We start from the raw sequence: 21,243 nt of genomic DNA on the forward strand, positions 1-21,243 counted from the left end.
CATTAATTGGCTCTAATTAACTGTATAATATGATATACTGTGTTTTCAGTTCTGTGAACAATGTTCCGTTTCAACAAGGGAAACTGTAGTACCGCACTTTTATGGCGAGGCAGCTAAACATGCAACCAATCGGCGCGCATGTTGAAGTAGCGGACAGCCGTGTCTTTTCACTTTGATCTGCGTACGGCACCTCGGTGTTCACTTCCCAACAAGCCAGCAACCCCCAAAGCAGCCAAGCAAGCCCCCCCCCCCCCTCTTTCCAGCACGATGGCGACGATGTCCATGATGGTCGACAGCGACTCGGTGGTCCTGGACTCGATCCCGCGCCTGCGCTGGAGCCCCAAGAACAACCGCTTCCACTTCAACATGCCCGTGGCAGCTGAGCCTGGCGAGAGCGGCTTCGTGCTCCTGCAGGAGTTTGAGCACGCGGACTCGCTGAGCTCGTGCCAGCTGCCGGCCAAGGAGCGCCACCACCTGGAGGAGATGGAGCGCATCAACGCGCTCATCCACAACGTGGAGAACTCAGTGCATCTGCACGAGACCGTCAAGGTGCTGGAGCAGAAGCGCATGCACCATGAGGAGTTCCACGAGCACGCCGTGAACGACGACGAGGAGCGGCCGCAAGGCCTCCGGAAGAAGGACAGCTTCCGCCAGCGCCAGGCGCCCAAACGTTCGTTCGAGGGCCGACGACAGAAACCCACGCGCATGGGACGCGTGCACCAGCCCAAGTAAGGCGACGTGTGACGAGAGAAGAGCATGAGAAGGTGGAATTTTTAACATACAGAAAAAGAAGGATGTCGGGCGTGGACTTCTGTAAACTAGCAGGGAACCGACAGAAGTTGCCCGAAACAAATACAATACCCCACTGGTGCCTGTAAGTCGCTTGGGCGGTGCAACATTGCCAGTGACTAAATATTTGCACAGATCAGGATGTCTGGCGGCAGACATGGAATGGCGAAAACTCGCCGACATTTCGAAGGCATACTCTGTTTGTGTTGTAGTAGCAAGAAAGCTTTACCTTATGGCTCTACTTCGACAAGACGTCTACAAGCTTGTGACGACTGTGGAAAAGCAACCCGAATTTACGAACAGACAACTTCTGCAGCATATTGATGCGATCCGTTCCGAGACAGCCGATAGTGTCAACTACGCCTCAATCCAATTAACTTTGATGCTGAAGTGAGCTCGCATGAAGAGAGTCCGGCAACTAATGCTAGTTGTCGATCAAAGCAGTGACACAACACCCAACAGCAGAATAATATTCCCGAGCGATCAAACATGCTCTTTGCTTCAAAGAGAACATCAAATGACAAGTCGTAATGCGTGGGAACCTGCTGATAAACGTTTTGAACAATTTGGCTTCAGCATATAGTCGACTAACAGTTTTATCAACCACCTTGAGGCTCGAGTGGTTTTGCCGGCTCGGCAGAAATGACGACGACTTCGACCGAGAGCTGTTACTAAGGGGGAAATCAACGTAAGACGGGCCAAGACGGCAACAGCCCAAACTCACACGAGATATGTGCACATCCAAGTGCACGAGTTTGCCATTCCGATGTCAACAGGGTATGATCGGCACTGCGGAGTAAAGCTGATACTTACAGCTTAGAACTCCGCCAGGAAAAAAGAAATTCGTGTTGTCGCCGTTGACGAGTTTGGTGACTGTGACTGGGTTGTTATCCCAAGGACTGTTGCCAGACTGTCCGTTTCCCACAATCCGTTCGTACGCGGATCTAGATCAGCTCGGTCTCAGATCTTGAGCTAAACGTTTTCTGTCGACCGCGTGGAAGATGAGGAAATGTGAAACCACTGGAAAGGAGCGTGCCAAGGACTAACGACGCAGCATTTTCCATTTGGCAATGGAGATAACACCAGCCCCTCCGGTTTTACCGGAAGAACCACTTCGCACCCGCGCGGGGGAAGCCAATGAGCCACCAGAGCGAACGAAGGAAGCGATCAATGCCCTTTATGATGCTGTCACGAAGCAAGACGCAGTCATGGTCCAAACGCTGCTGAATGAGGGAGCTGATCCTAAAAGGCCTAACTCTCAGGTGCGTTGGCACATTGAAGCTTTGCCTATGTGAGGTTTACTTTCAACATCGCTTGACCTCCTCTTTTGCTACAGGGTTTCCCTCCCCTTCGAGCCGCAGTTATTCACAACAATGGAGCACTAGTAAAGCTGCTGCTGGAGCATGGTGCAGATATAAATCGCCCCTACACGGTGGTGACAGGAGATCACAAAGAGGTGCGTGGAAATTTCCAGCGTTGTTGGTGTTCACTTTCTAACGGCCTTGCTTTCGGGGCTCTGACTCAGACGAGGACACTTCTCTTTGAAACAGCTGGAGTCAGCACGTACACGTTGCTGCTAAAAGAGGGAGCTAATGTAAATGCCAAGAACTCGCGCAACGAAACCCCGCTGCATTATCATGCATCCAATTGGAATTCGTGGCTTGTTGCTGCTTTGGTTTCTGCTGGTGCTGATGTAAATGTTGTAAATAAGGTACGGGCCCACGACAGAAAACTGAATCGGAATACACGCTAAGATGAAATACTTGCTATAGGAAAGCGCTACTCCACTGGACAACGCGATTTTCGCGAAATCTAATCAACGGAAGTTCGATGACGAAGACTTTGTGGATGTCAGCCGCATTCTCTTAAAAAACAACGCGGCCGTACCCTGGTCCAACCCGGACGAGTACTTCCGGTCGAAACAGAAGCCGGACATGGATCCTGCAGTGATCAAGGCACGTTTGCAGCTCGTACACGGATGGAACGCTCAGCGTGAAAAAGGCGATATGTCTTTCACATTGCCAATTGAGGTCTTTCGACGTGGTGTGCTTGACATTGCTACCTATTTCGCCGCGCTGGGTCGAGATGGACGCGGTCGTCGTGCGAGCGTCTTACCACTTGAGCCTGAAGCCATGTTAAGGGTGATTGAGAGTGGAAAACCCAGCGAGCTGGCAAGTTTAACCCGAGCTGGTACTGATGCCAACGAGGATTTCCGCTTGGAAGGTCGTGAGGAGAGTGGAAGCGATTATCCCTGCGAAGTTGCTTCTGAGGTGAATGAAGCTGTATATGCATGCGCGGTTGCCCCTAAACTCAGAGAGATGCCGTACGAAGCCATGTCATTCCAGCGTGCGCCACAAAACCCTGAGTGCAGTTCGCAGATGCCAGAATGCATTGTTGAAAGTCCCGAAGTCAAAGGCTCGCTGAATCGCTGCAAAGTGTGCGTCGTTGGACCGAGTCAATGGGGGAAAACGAGTTTCATCAAAAGCTTCACCAGCGGAACCCCGCAGCGCGAATCGGTGAGAGATCGCACCCTTGGAATTGATTTGTTCCCATGGAGCTTTGAAGTCGAGGACTGCGAATACCAGGTCTCGTTCTGGGATTTTGCAGGTCAGGAAGAGTATCGAGCAGCACACACCCTGTTTTATTCTTCTCGATCCATTTATTTGCTCTGCATCGACCTCGAACAATATCACGCAGAGCTTCCCGCAGGCATTATCTCGACAGAAGATGGAATAGCCGACGGTCCAGTGGATGAATTTGCCGAGACGCATATCTTCAAATGGGTGCGCACGATTTGTGCTCACTTCCCGCAGGCAGCGTTTGCTTTTGTGGGCACGAAAGCCGATCTTGTCCAGAATGACCCGGATAAAATTGACCGAGTTCAGAAAGATGTCGTAGCACGCTTCAAGAGGAACACGGAGCGAATGCAAGACCGAGTGAATTCTGGACTGGATACACTGAGGCGAACAAGGGATAGCACAAAGAGTAGCGATCAACACGCAGATACGACTGAGCTTGATGATCAAATTGAGAGCTGGGAAAGGAGTTGTAACAAGCAGCCAGTACTCCTCTCCGAAGAGCTGATTGTTTTCTCGAGTGCCGACTCGAAATACGAAAGCATTGCTCGTGACAAGTTGACATGCCTGTTGAAGGATAGCAAAAACTCAGTTAAGCTACCATCAAGTTACGCCAACCTTCTGAAGGATATTCAGCAACGATGCACACCCGACCAAGTATTCCAGAGAAGGGTCGACACTGCGTTCGTGTCACTGAAGGCTTTCATGGATTCATCGCAGCTTGCCATGCCCACGACGGAAATGCTAGCTGCGCTTCACCTGCTGCATGACATAGGCGACATTGTGTGGTTTGATGGTGTGCCGGACTTGCAAGAGCGACTCTTTCTCAACCCTGTGCTTCTCATTGCGTTCATCCGCCAAATTGTCAACCCCGAGATGGATGCTAAGGCATCCGTCGATGGGCGTGTGACCAACATTCTCATTCAAAACCTGCCCTGCTGGAGAAGTGTTAACACGGCCACCCTCAAGCACCTGAAGAAATTGCTTCTACTGCTCAATCTTGCCTACTCTGGGTCAGAAGAAATGGAGTGGGACTCGGACTTGATCATTCCAGTGTATTGGGATCGAGACCGTGAAGCTACCTCAGCAATGAGGGCCAAACCATTTCCAACTGAAGAGGATAAGTCTGCTGGATTGATTGAGTGTGTTCGGTGGGAGTACTCGTTTGAGCCTGCCATCCCGGATAATCTCTTTGAGAAGCTTGCGGTGGCGACGTATTCGGCCTTGCTAACAGGAGTGAAGCGAAACAATGGTGGGTCAATCTTTCTTGACAAAACGGTGAATGAATTCAGCACTCGTGTCGCCATTGAAGACATTTCGCTGAAATGTTCAATGGATGGCCATGCGGACACCATCTCTTCTGTACTGAGTATTAGTGTCGTTGCACGAGAGCGGACGACGGCGTGGGAGCATCTCGTGCAGTATTGCACAGAGCTGGAGAATTTACTCAAGTTATACCCGGGCGTGCTGGTGACACGATATGCAGTAAACTCCGAAGGCGAGCACTTCAATGTTGATGGGCTTCTGAGTGAACAAAGAAAACTTCATATCAGCACAAACCTGGAATTACTTCCAGCAGATATGAAATGGTACAGCGATAGGTGGCGACAGCGGACGACAGCCACAGACACTACAAAGGCGTTGACCGAGACGATACAGGACAAGGCCAAATTTCCTTCACGCTGGACACTTGAGTGCCACGAGTTTCACGTAACGACGACGGTCGTCGTTAAGTTCTTAAGTGAAATCTCGGGAAAGTGCTACCACGACCCGATCAGTATTTCTATCGCAAAGGAGCCCTTTTCACGGTTTGGGAAGTACCTGAAGGTACGTCATGTCGATGCAAGAAAGCAACGCCAGGAATTTTTCATCTGAGTCGCTGTCTTCTTCTGTTCTAGGTGGTATTAAAATTGATTTCAGCCGCTGTGCCAGGTGTCGCTGGGCAGCTCGTTGTTGGAACCATCTCCGACGGTACGTGTGCTCAAGGACGTGGATACAAATGTATCACTGACTAAGCTTTTTCTCCGCCTCAGAGTGCGAGGGGCTGTTAGACAGAAGCATGAAATTTCACGAAATGCTACACGGTGCTGGTGTCTCCGAAGATCCGACGACAGGGCCTCAGGAAATGGAGACTAATCGCAACCTCAGCCCCCAAGAAGTTCGGGACTTGCTCAAAGATCTGCTGAAGTTCCACGACCAGAGAATCGAGGAAGACGACATTCCTAAGCTTTCGGGATTGGTCTGCGGTGTTGTCATTAAGACTGGTGAGTACAGCGGTGCTGTCAAGAAGGCCGGTGAATATATTTGGGCCTCCTTGGATGAGATTTGCACGCGCGAGGACATCAAACTGGCAAGTAACTCACTTCAATCGGCACCGTTCAGACCCCCTGTGCTTGAAAATCTATCAGAGCCCAAGCTTTGCGGTGGTTGCATCTTGTCGTAGACTACGACAAGGTGCAACCAACGAGTTGGATTCGTAGGTAGGCCATCATGCCGAGAAAAGGACCAACAAAACACTTCTCTTACATTTGCTTCAATACAACACAATTATTCTGGGATAGGAAGCAACGAAGTGCTAGCCCAATAAGATTAATTTGACGGTTCTACCGGTATCCATACCGGTTCGACGGGAAAATCCCACTGGGGTACCGATTTCAATACCGGTACGTCTGTAGCGGCTTCCTGCACTGAGGAAAGGTCTCGACCATACACTAGAGAGATTTCGACGCAGGCAACACCTTCACTTTACCCTCACCTCCTTCAAAGTGAGGGTGAGGGTAATGCAAATTGCAGAGATGTTTCGACACAGGAAATTGGAAACAGCTGTTAGCAGGCTGCCAAACTAGCTGGTTGTCAGTCAGTTTGAAATACGGGCGAAGGAGCGCGAGCGCTAAGTGTGCAGCAAGCGCCGCGGCCGGCGATTGCGTCCATCAGCGTCATATTCTACCGCTCGTTTTTCTTACTACGTTGCGAGTAAAACAGTACGTTGCTCCTCATGTGCTTCGTCCTTGTAGTGTCCTAATGTGCTCGAACATCGTGTACCACCAACCGGATTCACAGGGATCAGCAGGGATCAATATTGCCTGTCGAGGAACGCCGCAGCGGCAGCAGGCATGTCTTTCACGCAGGTGGAGGCAATAGAATTTGTAATGGGTCTGCTTAGACCCACTACTTAAGCTTACACGTGTGCACACGTGTATGAGGAAGCGTAGGAATATTTAACTTATGTTCAGTATACTTGTATCCGCAAGTATACTTAAACTAAGACAAAGGGACCGAACGATAGCTTTGGTGCTAAATGAGAACTGTACTGATTGTAAATTGGGTTTCCTCCTAAAACCGATATTTCTAATGAGAGGTTCTGCCATTGGATGGCTGGCAGAACCCCTATCTGTTGAATGACTCTCATTGGTAGAAAGGTGTTACTTTCTACCAGTCATATGCCTTTTGCTATGAATGTGGACCACCCTGTGGAGTGGTCACCTGAATGTATTCCTTAGTGTATGTTGCACTAAGGTAGAAGGTGAACCGAATGTGTAGCCCCGCTACAGAATTGCTGCTACATCTAGCAGCTATTGATGAAGAAGACTGCTGGATGCTCATGCACGAAGCGGGGCTTTTCGAGACACCAGAGCGGCCTCTAATACCAGACGTGCGGTTCGATCTCAGCAGCAACGGCTACGCAAACGCTGTTAAAGACTTTCGCTTCGACGCCTACGGCATCAGGCTGCTCGGGCGCCTTTTTTCTCTGCCCGCGACGATCATTACCGAGGAAGGAGATCGATGTACGATGGAGGAGGCGCTCGCCATCATGTTGTGTCGCCTGTCGTACCCGCGCAGGCTACACAACATGATCGACAAGTTTGGGCGTTCGACGCCCGCATTGAGTCGCTTGAGACGCTCGAGGGCAAGCTTACGAACTGTCTCACCCGCGCTTTCCTTTTCAGCATTCTCCTCTGCTTTGATTTTCTTCTTGGTCGCCCTCTCATGCTTACCGTCCTCAATTTTTGACAGAAGCTCGTCAAGGAGGACGTCCTTAACTGAATGTGACTCCGTCACCCCGGAAAGCCGTGCTGCTGCATTGTTTTTCTTCTGCGCCGTAGCTAGAAAATACAAAGGCACAACGAACAGCATAATGGTAAAGTTTTACAAGCGAGCAAGAAACATCAGAACCACTACGAACCTAGCAACGCGTTCACGCGATTTTGAGCAGTCTTTCCGGTCAGATTCTTCCTTAGGAAATCTGGCGCCGCCACGAGCGTGGCGGCAAGGCTGTTCCACCTTTCCATGACTTTGCCGTGCTCTTGGCTGTATGGAGAGCCTGCTTGAGCAAGAGCACGTCTTCGATATCCGAGAAATTCTTGAGCTTCGTTGGCTCCGTCATCGCTGATCTAACAGTGGTATATGGGCCAAGGAAATAGTGATCGACGCGGGAAATGAATGGCGGCGCTGGTGTGAGGGTAGAGGTAAGGAATCCGCACATTTGCGAGTTCCACCAGAATTTGATTCGACCGGGTTAGGGGGAAATGTGTTTTAAACATGATTGTGAGGGTGGAGGTCGTGAAAACGCCGTTCGAAACTTCTCTACTGTTTAGTTCAGAATATACACCATATTGTTAGAACTACGCCTGTAACCCAGGCGTAACCCGCGTGTAACCGCGGTTCAGTCACCGGTTTTGGCCGCCACTCTCCGGTTGGTGAGTTCGGGACGACACGGATGGCTGCAGGCAGGAAGCAGGTAAGGCGTTATTACTAGTTAGAGGTGTCCTTACTTCTCAATATACAACGGTATCCTCAGCAACTTTCGCATATGTGGCGCATAGTATACACACATAGAACGTGTGAGAGGCAAAGCAACGATGGTCGGTAAATTCGTGCACAACACGTAAGGTTGTTTCCGTCGCCGGTCTTGGGCAGCCGTTGAGACCCCCCCCCCCGCGCGCTCGAGTGAGATGCTTCCCAACGCAAGTCCAGGACCTCCGACAGAGCAGAGCTCGAGACAGAGGACTCATTCGGCAATCTACCTCAACCCATCGCAAACCGTCCTCTAATCTACCTCCTGTCACCAAATGACATCGCCGTCCAGCTCTCCGCCTCCAGCGTCATCGCCTATATCCCGGCGAGACCCATGACTCCAGTGCATCGCGAAGCTGAGACGGAGGCACCAGAGGAAGCTGCTACTGACTCTGCTGTGTCGTCCGGAGGAGGACCCTACCCCGTCAGCAACATCTCTAACACCTAGAACCTCTCTTGATCTACAGTTTAGAGTAGTAATCAATAGGTTCAGTCGTAGTATATTGGTCTGCAATTGTAAATCACCCCGCTTCCCAGTTTGCTTGTACTCCTCCTTTGATACCCACACAATTAGCTGTCTACCGTCCAGCAGGTAAGTACTCTTTATGGGTTGATCGTCGGGTCCTTAGGCATCGCGCCCGGTTCCGGGCAGCTGGTCGTGGCTGTGGCAGTCGTTACCGTCGTCAGAACTCCGTCTTTGTGGCATTTGTCACTGCGTTGGGCTTCGTGGTCCTGGGTGGGACAGAGAGCTTCGTGGAACGTTGAGCGGCTTCATCAGGAGGAGTTAACACGAGACGTGTTGCATCCACCACACAGATTAAAATAGATTATGTTGGACAAAAAACAATTAATCAAATGCTGTTATGTGGATCGCACCGTGATTTGCCGCTTGTGTTATGCTATCTATCCATGTACTCTTCAAACACAACCGCTGAATTTATCATTGTTTGAAAGAGCCGTTTTATGATGTGTGTGTGCTTGAAATATAATACGCTTAACCTCATTTTGTAACAAAAGATGCCATAATCTGAATCAAAACACACGACTTGCTGCCGCCAGTAATTTGGTATACTCAGTAGTCTATAGAGCTCGGTATTGGAGAAACAATGGTTGGATGAGTAACGGTGGCATGCCATCGCTGGCCGGAACATGAATTCTCATACGTAATTTCTCCACCCTCGCCTAAAGACCACCAATTACCATGGAAAAGCCAAGCACCGCTCGAAATACCAACCTAACTGAAGCCGAACACAACCAAGCCCTCGCCGAGCTGCTGCGGCAGACCGTTAACTGCGTCTTCTGACGGGGCACGCTTGCCGCTGCCCAACGCATCCACCCCTCCACAGTATCTAGTTCAGGTCGAAAGATGAGTTCGCGGGGACGGGCTGCTTTGTTGCGCCCTCACAGAAGCGGCACAATGTGCGACGTGCTTCTGACCACACGTCAATAGTCGAACGCCTGCGGGGTGCTAATGTTGAAACACGATCGACTGTTCACTCAGCTGCGGCAACCTATGGTATGACACCAATGACACTCTTCTTACATCTTCAACCAGGCCGCCCCCGCTCTCACACGAGCGTCGTGAAACCATTTTTTACCGACGCAAACAAGACTGAGCGTCTGCAATTTTCACTATCACACATATAGTGAGACACGATGCTGTATTACAAGCTGTTCGATCCCGTGCACGAAGACGAAAAACTATTTTACATCACTCAACCGACCCGACGCTTCCTGTTCCTGCCTGTGACGACAAACTCTACTCGTGGAGCGGTCCCATTCATTAGATTGTCAAACACCGGAGATCGATCTGAAATATTGAGATCATTCAAAGAACCCGGCCATCCAAAGCTAGCATGCCAAATCCAGAGTTGGTGATCAGCACAGGCTTCCAAGACGACAGTCAGTTTCTTCTCTTTGCCCTTGAACTGCCCAGCCCACCCATACGGGCAGTTCTTCTACTCCCAGTGCATGCAATCGATGCTGCACCACATACCGAAACCCACGGCGTGCATTGATCTCCGTCAGCCTCTTCATGTCTACCTCGGTTGGAGATCGAAGATATTCACCGCCAAAACGTTTCCCCACTGCCTCAACAAAGTGCATGATGCTATCGTAAACGACTGTACTTGATAATTCCAGATTCTCTTCAAGGCAAACGACTGGTAGAGCGTACGCAAGAACGCGCAAAGCAGAGATAACCTTCATGATTGGATGTATTCCCATGCGCTTGGTTGCATCCGGACGCTGCTGAAAATACCCCGGGTCAGTCTTTAAAACACCATCTAGCACACGCTGGAACATTTTCCTACTCATACGATTGCGTTCCCTAAAATCGTTATCGTTGTAGACCGGGTTTCATCGAAATATTGCTTCATAAAGTGCTTGTTGCGCGTGTCAAACTCCCGTTCTTTATTTTTGCCTTGCCGGGACGAGAGCCTCCACGCTCCATCACGCTGTGTTGTTCTGATGAAGGTTCAAGGAGGAGTTGTATGGCAAGAAGGTCGTCGTCGTCATCATCTTTAACGAAGCTCAGGATGTCTTGAAAGCCGGCGACGGTCACAGAGGTGGGGGAATATGCTGGCAGCCACGCCGTCTCAAATTGCGATTTTTTCCCGGGATGATAGTACATGTATATGCAGTGACTGTTAACCAAAACCGGTGCGGATTTTTCAGCCGACCAAATTTACATGTGCTTCTGTCATGGTTTATTTAGCTAATTATATTTTTTTATCGCAACCGGTGGGATTGCTCTAACCCAGACAAATTCTGGTTTTCAGAATACTATCTATGAACACAGACTAATTACCGTAAGCAGTGTGAGGATCGAAAGAATATGCGGGAAATTCGTCTACTTTGTGTAGCCATGGCGGCTCATCGTCACTTCAACGACCATCGCTCTTGGTTCTGATTTTCTCGTTTGCGTGATCCGATCTGACGACCATCACTCATGTTTGCGTCAACTGTACTTTTTACCAATGTTTTTACACTTTTTACGGGTGTAAAAAATCGCCTTTGAATGGACTGGCGGCGGGCGCTTCAAACGCTCTCATTGTGCTATTTGCCAAACTACCAAGTCAACATGGGTCGCCGTCCTGCCAAGTGTTACCGTTTCCAGAACAAGAAGCCGTTCATTAAGTCGCGCTTCTGCCGTGGTGTGCCCGACCCGAAGATCCGCATTTACGATGTGGGTAACAAGAAGGCTTCGGTGGACTCCTTCCCCTTCGTGGCTCACCTGGTGTCCGACGAGAAGGAGCAGCTGTCGTCGGAGGCTCTGGAGGCCGCCCGTATTGCCGCTAACCGTTACCTGACCAAGTACTGCGGCAAGGACAACTTCCACATGCGCATTCGTTGCCACCCTTTCCAGGTGCTGCGTATCAACAAGATGCTTTCGTGCGCCGGTGCCGATAGACTGCAGACCGGTATGCGTCACGCTTACGGTAAGCCCGCCGGTGTTGCCGCCCGTGTGGCCATCGGCCAGCCCATTATCTCGGTGCGCTCCAAGGACAACTTCGGCCCCTCGGTCGTGGAGGCTCTGCGTCGTGCCAAGTTCAAATTCCCTGGTCGCCAGAAAGTGCTGGGCTCCAAGAAGTGGGGCTTCACCAAGTACGAGCGCGAGTTGTACGCTGAGATGCGTGCCAACGGCTCGCTCAAGCTGGACGGCAACCACGAGAAGTACAGCCCCAACCACGGCCCTCTCAAGCTGTAAGCAGGTCGCTTTGTATCGATGGATGGTGCCTGTTGTCCGGCTCATGGGCTGGGTGAGTTAGGCTGCTAACGCTATAATTTACGACTTTGTTTGGCGCAATGAAAACGTCTTCCTTGTTTACCCACATCCGGTCCGTCTATTGTTTCTCTTTCTACCTTCAGATTTGTTTCAAGTCTCGGTAGTTTCGGACGGGGTGTCTTCGAAGCCCACGGGTTGGCCGATGTCTGTGTGGGTAAGCGCCATTGCCTTGAAGATGGTGCCCATCTGCTCAGGCTCCACGAGACGCTCAAAGGACGAGAAGAGGTCCTCCTGCACCTTCTCCGACTCGGTGTTCTGCAGCAGCATTGCGAGGCGGTGCTCGATGCCCATGTTCTTGAGGAACGTGCCCTGCCCCACGGGACCGGAGATCGTGACCTTGGACTCCGCTGTGGCGAACCGCCGCAGCGTGGCAAAGTCCACGTCAATACTCAAGTCGACATCGCCCGGTTCGCGCAGCACGCTTACGAACTCGTGGTTCTTAATGCCACGCAGACTGAGCTCCGACGGGTGGTCGTAGCCGTAGTCCACGATCAGCGCACCTCCACCAGACTGCGAGATGCGCTTGGCCATGTCCTGCACCAGCGCAATACTCACCGGCGAGATCTCGATCTTGTCGCCGACTTGGGCTTGCGCCGTGCGCACAGGAGTGCCTGCCACATCCGCCACGTCCAGGCGTTGAACCACTGCGCCTTGCATCTTCTTGAGGTCTTCGACGCCCGAGATGTGGGTCTCGGCCACGTGCGACAGAGCCTGCGTAGGGTCAAAGAGCTTCTCGCGTCCGATGTACACGCGAGTCGCCGGCGTCGGGCCAGGCGACAGCACGAAGCGGAAGTGGTCGCCGCTGTCTTCATAGTCAGCGTCGACAAGGCGCTCGCACCAGCCACTACCACAGTACAGCAAAACGTCAATAAACCCCGCCACTATCCTCCACGCAGAGAATTACAAATCGTACCGGTCCGTGTACTCGAACTGATGTGCCGGCAGCGCGTCGAAAAGCTCCTGCGCGATCATCAAACTCGGGCCATGCGGCACGTTCGCAAAGTCCGCGTGCCAGCGAACTGTAGGTCCGTTATCAGGCAGCCGCATCGTGTTCTCCGGTGCCGTTTTGTCCTCGACAGGCTCGCACTTGAGCGTCTCCTGCTGAATCTTCTGCATCGCTGGCAGATCGCAACACCAACACGCACCCCGTTAATTAACACTCCCACGAACCTCCAGACATGCACTACGCATACCTGGACTAATATCCACCATGTGGATCTCAATTGCTTCGTAGAAGGGCGGAAAGGACTTGGCTGCACGCAGGAAGTCGCTCATGAGAGAGCCTCGGCCGGGACCCATTTCCACGATCTTGACGTGACTGGGCGTACCCATCTGCTGCCAGGTGGCCACGCACCAAACTGCAATAAGTTCTCCGAACATCTGACTGATCTCGGGCGCGGTGGTGAAGTCTCCTTGGCTGCCGAACACGTCCTTCTTCATGTAGTAGCCGTGGTCCGGGTGGCTCAGCGCGCGCGTCATGAACTCGGCCACCGTGAGTGGCCCCTTCACCTCGATCATGGAGCGCAGCACGTGCACCAGCGAGTTTTCCTTGCTCTTATTCTGCGGCAGGTCTACAGGCGACTGACTGGGCAGCGCGTCGCCCGGCTGCTTAAGAGCCGAGCGGTCCACCTGGATGGACAGGAACTTGGCCTTGTCTTCGGGCTGCTGCTGCTGCCACTTCTTCGCCTGCGCCACCACCTTTGCGTCCTTGACGTCGCTGGTGCTCGAGAAGCTCGCAGCAAAGCCAGACACCCGTGCACGACGAGCACTCGCGGCCCATCGGCGACTTGATACGCCCCACATCTTGCACTTCCTGCGGCTGGTAGTCGCTTTGATGGCTGTACCGGTATCTGCTCAGTCCGGTCGGTTTTTTGGGCGGCTTACCAAAATTTGGGACCGGATTTGAGTCCGAATTTAGAACTGCTCTGCCGCCACTTAGCATGGAGCCCACGCGCGAGCTGGAGCTGTTGCTGCCCTTCCTGCTGCTGTTCGTGTTGTTGCTGTGCTTCTGCGTGCTGCTATTGTGCCATGGCGTGGATCCTCTGCGCGTGCTGCGCTCGTCCTTCAAGGCGCCGAGGCGGCCGCAAGTCTCCCTCTCCGGCTCGGACGCCGAGCGCGAGGCGCTGCTGGCCGTTGGCCGCAAGTCTCGTGCGTTGCAATGCTCAGTTAATAATGCAAGTATTGCACTGACTATTTTACTGCAGGAGTGCGATACACGGGGAAAGTGCCGCTGTACACGGACACATTTGCGGAGCTGGCGGCGTGCGAGACCCCGCGGGAGACGGAGGCCTTCATCAGGGTCATCGACATGCACCGCCTGCTCAACTCCAAGGTCAAGGCGCAGCACTTTGCACATTTTTGCAGCACGAGGCTGGAGTTGCGGGTGCTGAGCGTCGGGACGCTGGCCACCGTTGTCTTGGCACTGCAGAGGTTTGCGGCAGAACCCGACGTGGTCGCGTGCATCCGCGATTGCTTCTGCGCCAAACGGAACATGGCGTGCCTGCAGCTGAAGAACAAGGTGGATGCCAAGTTCCCCATGTTTGACTTGATCTACCACCGCATCCGATCGGAAACGGAGCGGGACGCGATCTTGAAGCACTTCGAGGCGGAAGCTGCGGCGCTGCGAGCATCCCCCAAGTTTTTCCCTCCACTCAAGCTCCTGTGGTGATGAATAGCATTCAGTTTTACTCTGCATAGATAGCGCACCCAACTAACTGTTGCTGTTTGTGCAGTGATATTGATGATACGATGCTCGCAGCTCTCTTCGACACGAGATACCCGGAGCTGACGGTGTATCCAGGTGTCCATCAGTTCGCCCAGGAATTGCTACAGCGTTCTGCTACAATCTCCGCCGATACTGCTGGCGCGCATAGCGGATACGAGCGCGAGCACAGTGATGAAGAGGACGAGGACCTTGAGTCTGGTACAAAAGCCGGGGCGAAGAAGCCTAAGACTATTCAGCGTGTGGCCTTCCTGACAGCGCGACCTGAGTTGTTGCGCAAGCGATCACTACAGGAGCTTCGTGCCTGTGGGTTTCAGCACTTCACACGTAAGCGCCTCGATTTGTGTTCGACATGATCGATGTGATTTCTTACGCGGTTGCTTTCCATGTACAGTTCTGATGGGTCGCTTTGCAAATATGTGGGGATCGCAACGCATTGCGTCAGGAAAGCTGCGGGTGCGTGGCAAACAGCTAAGCCGTCGTGTGATGCCGTACTAATTGTTTGCTGTGCATCAACAGAATTTTGTTCGTTTCAAACGAGTTTTTGCTGAGCATCGATTCGTCTTCGTGGGAGACAACGGCCAGGGTGACATCGACCTCGGCAAGGAACTTCTGAAGAATCCTCACTTGTACGCCGTCTCGGCAGTACTCATTCACGATGTGATTCGCAACCATGCGACCAATGAACGTCTGCACCAGCACTCGTACCGTGGAAATGAGTGCAACCAGAGCGGCATTCACTCGTTCCGCACGTACATCGGTGCGAGTTTTCACCTTTACGCTATAGGTATCCTCCCGCTGGCTGCTGTTGTGCGCGTCGTCGAGAAGACAGCGTTGGCTTATGCAGCCATCGTTTTCGACACGCGTGAACAGAAACAAAATCTGGCACAGGAGATTATCTCTGATGTGGCTGCCGTGGTAAACGAGCTGCCCGACCAGCAGGCTATGGCACTCGTGGCGTCGCTCCATGATGACCTCGTTGGTAGTGGAGACGATGACGAAAGCGCCGAGCAGAAGCCAGAACTCACGAGAGAGCAGCAGCTTCAGCAGCGACTAGAAGCCGTAAGGAAAAACGCGGCACAGTCCTCGCAGATGCTACACAACAATGTCCAAGAGATTGTGTAAGGCAAACGGGGGGCAAAAGCTGCTTCGCAGCATGTACAATAGGTGCCGATTCCCTACAAAACATGAAACTAAACTCCAAACTCATTTTGGTCGAAAATTAGTGGAGACTTCAAAGTTGTCGGCGGTGGCTGTGTACACGTTTCTCCCATTTGCTGCAGTAATGTCTAACCACCTAGTCGATCTTCTTGGAGACGCTGTAGATAGCCCCGTCAATCATACGTGCGACAGCAAAGACGCCACCCACGATGGCACTGGTACTGGTCAGGAAGTGCAGGATTGACGGCTTGGATTCAATGTACTCCACCGCAATAGGTGAGAAATCGTAGGAAAATATCACTCCGGGGAACGACACCTGGCCGTTTGGTCCCCTGGAGCTCGTCTCGTGCTCCGTGACCGAGTACTGGAACGTCGTGACCGACCTGCCGTTCAGATACACGTAGCGACTCGGCACAATATTCACAAAGTACTTGTACGTCGCCACTACAAGTAACCACGACACAAATAAGTCAGTAAGGCACCGTAACTAGCATGGCAGCACCCTGCTTACAATTTTGGGTCAGGATCTTGCTGACGTCGATGAGAGGCGTCTCCATGTCTGGGATCTGCGGGCCGAAGCGCAGGTGGTTGACCACATGGGATGAGTTGAAGTTGAGGAAGTCAAAGAAGGAGAAGACCGTGAGCGAGCCCTCGTGGGCGAACGACAGGTCGCCCGCCACCTTCTGCACTTGCGCGGTACCATAGAGTCTGCAGCCGTTCTCTCCATACGGCTCCTTCTGGATGTCCTTCTGGAGGAGGATCTCCTTGTGGCCCTTGGAGTCACTCACGTCCATCGCCACCTCTGCAACAAATATGACAATAAGTACACTAAAACCCACGAGTTTCGGCAACATTTCTCGTCACCTTTGCATGCTTCGTGGAGGAACGAAACGTCCACTTGGATGTTGATAGGGAAGTCCTGCTGCTTCCAATCCAGTACACACAGCGTTAGGGAAATTATTGTCGCTGCAGGCGCAATCTATTTCACGTACTGGGTTCGTGTCCACGTGCATGCGGTGCGTGACGCTCACCGTCCACCAGACCGAGAGCTCGGACAGCAACAGGAAGGCCACCACCACGCAGCTCACGAGCGTCACCACGCCACCGCCGATGGTGCGCTCCTGGATGCCCTCCACGCCCTTGACGTTCAGGTCGAAGCGCCGCCAAGACATGCTGCGATCGAAACTTTTTTTCAAGGCAAAATGCCACGTGGATAGTATTACAGTTGTGCCGGTCGTATTCGCCAGATGGACATTATTAGAACCTGAGGTTCATTAACTTTGGAAGTATCGAAAAGACGCAATTTCTGTTTACTGTTCATTAAGTGTTTCAGTTTATTAAATGTAAGCGGTAGCGAATACGCGGGGACAACTGTATAATAAATAAATTGGTGTACGCCTGGGGATCATCTAAAAGCTTGTGGTGAACGGCAGGGCTGCGCCGGCGCCTCGGCGTCAGGCGCCGGTGACGATCTGCAGGCCCTTTTTGCGAGCGTCCTCTATGCGCGCGGCGCTGACGTTCTTGCACCCGCTGAAGTTCAGCTTCAAGCCTTGCGCCCTCGCTGCGGTTTCGGCCGGGGAGTCTGCATCAGGCAGGAACGCGTCGATCGACGCGTCCGTGAGCTGCGTGCACCACACGAGCAGCACTTCCTGCAGATGCTCACAGCCGCGAGCGACATCCGCGACGCTTTTGTCCGTGATGTTCATGCACCACGACAAATTCAGGCGCTCCAGCTGCAGGCCGTAGGCTCCGAGCGTACCCACGCCGCGGTCTGTGATCAGCGCGCAGTTGGTCAGATCCAACGCGCGCAGGCGACTACATGTGCGCACCAGAGCTTCGACACCTACGTCCGTGATCTCGCTGCAGCAGCTGAGCTTCACCTCCTCGAGGTGCGGGCAGTGCTTAGCGAGCGCGAACAGTGTAGCGTCAGTGATGTTGCTCTGCGTGAGATCGATGGCACGCAAAGAACGACCCATGGCGTAAAAGCCGTTGCGCTGGTCCGACGGTTCCGTCGTGAACGCCTTGTCTGAGATGTCCATGAAGGACAAGTTTAGTCGCTCAAGGTCGGTCGCCGAGCGAAGCAGCAGGTGGATCGCATCGTCGTGGATTCGCTACACAACAAAAACACTCACGACAAGATCAGCCACAATCCACGCTACACATGTTCGTGCGTCTGAACTAACCTTGCAGCGCGAAAAATTCAGGTCGGTGAGCGATCGGCAGGCTTTGATCAGGAACAGCACGAGGTCCTTGGTCACCTGCGAGCAGCCCGCGAAGCTCACGACCTTCAGGGAGGTGCACGCGTGCAACGCGTAGAACGGCGAGTGATCCGGTTGGAACGCGGCATCGGTGATGTGACGGCAGCCATCCAACTGCAGCGTCAGCAGGTTCGAGCAACCCTGTAGCACGGCGCGGATGACTGTGTTGGTCACTTGTGGGCAGTTGGACAGATCCAAGCAGCGCTGCAGAAATGCACCAAACATCGTCAGTATCTTTCTGCGAATCGATCCAATAATTGCAGCAATCGCACCAGCTCCGGGCAGCGGAAGGGAATCTGGCGCAGGATCGAGTTACGAATGGAGCAGCAACCCGAGAGGTTGAGCACGCGGCGTGAGATCATGAAGAAGGCAGCGAGGCGGTCGTCCGTCAGCGTCTTGGACGCGATCATGTCGGCCAGCATCGTCAGCACGAGCTCCTCGGGTAGGCGACTGCATATTGCATTGCACACGTACACGGTCAATCCCTTGGTCTTCAGTCAGGAATTCCAGATCCGAATCCGGCATTCGAGGAAACGCACCGTAGAATGCTGAGCAGCACACGCTGCGGGGCGCCCGCGGCTAGGCGCGCCACGCACAGCGCGGCCAACGACGGCACGTCTTGCGGAGCTTCGGCCATGGAGGGAGGTTCGCGCAGCGCTGGAGCTGCAGGAGAGATGAGCTGCGCACTTGATGGCGCTTCAGTGAATGGAAGCGAGCAACCTCTAAACATCGATGAGGTAGTGACCATCGAGGTTTCGAGGTTTCTTTTCAATACAAAAATCAACATGTTTCCTGCTAGGTTTTGTGACACTTATGAGTGATTGTCTTGAACTTGAATTGGGTGTAGCCATTTCCCCAGTCACAAGATAATTCTACTGCTGCATGAGCGACAGGTACGAGTTCCACCAGAGCGCGACGCAGTTGCCTGTTCCCAACGGGCAAAAAAACGTTGAGCGTGAGCGTGCGTCGCGACGCGACGCCAAAGGAAAATGCTGGTAGTGCTGCTGCTTTCAACGTACCCCACAACACGCGAAGATGAGGCGGGACGTAGTGGAACGACAGCCACTGCGTGAGCGTCCACACCTTCCAGTTCATCTGCAGAGCGCCCCAGTACACGCGAGAGAGATTCTCGCGTGAGGCCTTGGGACTCGAGCCACGCATGACGCCGAGCTACAGGGGAGCGCAGGCAAAACAATTTAGCTGCTAGTTTTGCTAGGCTATGATCAATCGTGAATCCTACCGAGAAAATGGTGAGCGCCACCATGGGCGGCGTGAAAAGGAGGCGATCCAGCAACAGCTTCTTGTTCGGGGTCTGCGTTGCAACAACGTTAGCGTCTTGAATTGCTCATCTTAGCGGCAAAGCGATGTCGTGTACCAGTTTCTCCTTCGTTACGCGCTGGGTTTCAAGATAACCGTACCAGTAGTGCAGCACTGGACCCGTGACTGCACCGCTACGAGAGTTCAAACAGTAATGTGGTGACGCTGTTAGCCAAAAGAGTCGACAGCAGTAAGTAAAACCTTGACACCCATCGCACCCGAATAAAAAGAAAGCCAGCATTTGTCGAGGCGAAAGACCCTGCAATGAACATGAAACCCGAATCCTGCGTCAGCCGCAAAGGTCCGTTCTAGCGGTAGGCAGAATCTTACGCGCAGCGTTTTATACTTGAGCACGTGTCCTGCGTGTTCATAATGCGTGTCAGCAGCAGTCTCCAGGAACCTGCTCAAATGGCAACATTTGCTCGTACCGAGGACTTCTCCCAGCATGGCCACTCCCGCAGATGTCACCGCCTTCGTGCTGGTATTATGCATCACAGCGCACCAGGTAAGCTCCTGCGATCCAACAATAAAATAACGAATGCAGCGCACCGCAGTGGGTTCGTCTGCAGCGCCAATTGATATTTCTATCGAGTGCAACGGCAGACAACTCCATCAGCTACTCCTTCCACCAGCAGAGACGCAGCAAGACAAACCTGCCATGGTGACGCGATCATCTTGCTTCACTGTCTTGTTGCCCTCGTAGGGATAAAGCGGAGTGGGGTCAGTGCACTCGCTTGAAGCATCACCTCATGTCATTATGACACTACCCCTTTATAGTGACTAGCATAGTACTAAAACAGTACAAAGTAACACGCAAGAAGCGAGAGCATCAAACCTTTCAACAAACACGCAGCGAGCAGCACGTTTATAAACTTACTTATACATCAGCGCGAAGTAAACATCTACCGAGGTTATGTTACGGGCACGAGCAATCCACACCTAGTCCAAAATCCTTTGAACTTAAGCCGCACTACTTCGTGATGGACACGATCCGTTTTCTGAATAGTCAGCAATGACCACCACCGAGATCAGCATCTACCAATTGGCAATACGCTATTGCCAGGCACGTTTGAATAGCTGTACGTACTCAATCGTATCCATCTCCTTCAGCGCTGCCTCCACCGCTTCTCGACGTTTGATCCAGAACGCAGGCTCCGTAGCAGCTACAGCACAAACGCCCCGCGAAGCTCAGCATTAATAATACAACACCAGCTTTTACAGTATAAACACTTCTGCACTTACCCAGGTCCGCCTCTCGTTCTAGAGGTGCTGCCGGTTTTCGCTTCTTGCTCCTAGTTGCTGGATTGGACGGCGAGATCGTGTGTAAATGCTTCTCAGTTAACAGACCCGACACCGTCGTCGGAGCAGGCAAGTGGCTGTCGTGCAAAGGCAGCGTCGTCTTCACTGTCAGGCGTCGGTGCGAGGGCTTCGTCCTGGCCGTCGCGTCGTCTGAGTTGGACCTTCTCCGTTTTCTGGGGTTCGCTGGAGCCCACACGGCGTGCCCAGCGCGAAGTCGCGTCGAGGCTTGAAGGTTGGACTTGCCGCTGATCTTTGGGCCCCGCAGCAAGCTCTTGCCGGCATCTGGGAGCCGCGAACCGAACGCGAACTTAGCGCGAGAGCTGGGTATCGCTGCCGTCGCTGGCGACGCGACGCCTCCAAGGCGATGTCTGGGCAGGGCAATATATAAAGGCAAGGTGAGTTCGCTATACACTGAGCTGGCGTTGTTCATAACAGGAGAGGGTGGCGTACTTCTTGCGGGGGTGCTGAGCGTCCTGTTCCGTCATTTTTTATCTGAATTTTGGCGCCATATTCAAATCAAAAGGCGTACTTAAGGCGAAC

The 21,243-nt window shown here is 52.8% G+C and overlaps 10 protein-coding genes across 10 annotated transcripts; 4 read left to right on the forward strand and 6 right to left on the reverse strand.

Annotated features, from left to right (window-relative positions):
• Positions 1–267: 267 nt before the first annotated feature.
• Positions 268–732, forward strand: KRP23_2069 (uncharacterized protein; the record flags this gene model as incomplete). Its single annotated transcript, XM_067886754.1, has 1 exon — positions 268–732. The coding sequence occupies one exon, from the start codon at positions 268–270 to the stop codon at positions 730–732; it is 465 nt and encodes a 154-aa protein (XP_067749407.1).
• Positions 733–1,859: 1,127 nt separating this feature from the next.
• KRP23_2070 (26S proteasome non-ATPase regulatory subunit 10) lies at positions 1,860–5,808 on the forward strand (the record flags this gene model as incomplete). The annotated part of the gene is made up of 6 exons (XM_067886756.1): positions 1,860–2,051; positions 2,126–2,245; positions 2,315–2,500; positions 2,562–5,192; positions 5,264–5,336; positions 5,399–5,808. 6 exons carry the CDS (start codon positions 1,860–1,862, stop codon positions 5,806–5,808), a joined length of 3,612 nt encoding a protein of 1,203 aa, XP_067749408.1.
• Positions 5,809–7,079: 1,271 nt separating this feature from the next.
• On the reverse strand, positions 7,080–7,654 carry KRP23_2071 (uncharacterized protein; the record flags this gene model as incomplete). The annotated part of the gene is made up of 2 exons (XM_067886757.1): positions 7,080–7,468; positions 7,549–7,654. The coding sequence occupies 2 exons, from the start codon at positions 7,652–7,654 to the stop codon at positions 7,080–7,082; spliced, it is 495 nt and encodes a 164-aa protein (XP_067749409.1).
• Positions 7,655–11,241: 3,587 nt separating this feature from the next.
• On the forward strand, positions 11,242–11,868 carry KRP23_2072 (60S ribosomal protein L10; the record flags this gene model as incomplete). The annotated part of the gene is made up of 1 exon (XM_067886758.1): positions 11,242–11,868. One exon carries the CDS (start codon positions 11,242–11,244, stop codon positions 11,866–11,868), a length of 627 nt encoding a protein of 208 aa, XP_067749410.1.
• Positions 11,869–12,036: 168 nt separating this feature from the next.
• KRP23_2073 (Protein arginine methyltransferase NDUFAF7-like protein, mitochondrial) lies at positions 12,037–13,749 on the reverse strand (the record flags this gene model as incomplete). Its single annotated transcript, XM_067886759.1, has 3 exons — positions 12,037–12,790; positions 12,860–13,064; positions 13,140–13,749. 3 exons carry the CDS (start codon positions 13,747–13,749, stop codon positions 12,037–12,039), a joined length of 1,569 nt encoding a protein of 522 aa, XP_067749411.1.
• Positions 13,750–13,886: 137 nt separating this feature from the next.
• Positions 13,887–15,793, forward strand: KRP23_2074 (uncharacterized protein; the record flags this gene model as incomplete). The annotated part of the gene is made up of 5 exons (XM_067886760.1): positions 13,887–14,094; positions 14,151–14,610; positions 14,679–14,995; positions 15,063–15,124; positions 15,188–15,793. The coding sequence occupies 5 exons, from the start codon at positions 13,887–13,889 to the stop codon at positions 15,791–15,793; spliced, it is 1,653 nt and encodes a 550-aa protein (XP_067749412.1).
• Positions 15,794–15,965: 172 nt separating this feature from the next.
• KRP23_2075 (Endoplasmic reticulum-Golgi intermediate compartment protein 1) lies at positions 15,966–17,001 on the reverse strand (the record flags this gene model as incomplete). Its single annotated transcript, XM_067886761.1, has 4 exons — positions 15,966–16,273; positions 16,341–16,631; positions 16,694–16,751; positions 16,822–17,001. 4 exons carry the CDS (start codon positions 16,999–17,001, stop codon positions 15,966–15,968), a joined length of 837 nt encoding a protein of 278 aa, XP_067749413.1.
• Positions 17,002–17,283: 282 nt separating this feature from the next.
• On the reverse strand, positions 17,284–18,724 carry KRP23_2076 (F-box/LRR-repeat protein 2; the record flags this gene model as incomplete). The annotated part of the gene is made up of 4 exons (XM_067886762.1): positions 17,284–17,940; positions 18,013–18,291; positions 18,360–18,537; positions 18,627–18,724. 4 exons carry the CDS (start codon positions 18,722–18,724, stop codon positions 17,284–17,286), a joined length of 1,212 nt encoding a protein of 403 aa, XP_067749414.1.
• Positions 18,725–18,959: 235 nt separating this feature from the next.
• On the reverse strand, positions 18,960–20,078 carry KRP23_2077 (Peroxisomal membrane protein 2; the record flags this gene model as incomplete). The annotated part of the gene is made up of 9 exons (XM_067886763.1): positions 18,960–19,012; positions 19,107–19,257; positions 19,328–19,399; positions 19,463–19,538; positions 19,623–19,663; positions 19,735–19,763; positions 19,833–19,882; positions 19,954–19,988; positions 20,058–20,078. The coding sequence occupies 9 exons, from the start codon at positions 20,076–20,078 to the stop codon at positions 18,960–18,962; spliced, it is 528 nt and encodes a 175-aa protein (XP_067749415.1).
• Positions 20,079–20,374: 296 nt separating this feature from the next.
• Positions 20,375–21,188, reverse strand: KRP23_2078 (uncharacterized protein; the record flags this gene model as incomplete). The annotated part of the gene is made up of 4 exons (XM_067886764.1): positions 20,375–20,402; positions 20,492–20,567; positions 20,647–21,071; positions 21,154–21,188. The coding sequence occupies 4 exons, from the start codon at positions 21,186–21,188 to the stop codon at positions 20,375–20,377; spliced, it is 564 nt and encodes a 187-aa protein (XP_067749416.1).
• Positions 21,189–21,243: the final 55 nt, after the last annotated feature.

This window comes from Phytophthora ramorum (assembly GCF_020800215.1).
Source record: "Phytophthora ramorum isolate Pr-102 chromosome Unknown Phyram_PR-102_s0002, whole genome shotgun sequence".
Classification (NCBI taxonomy): domain Eukaryota; phylum Oomycota; class Peronosporomycetes; order Peronosporales; family Peronosporaceae; genus Phytophthora; species Phytophthora ramorum.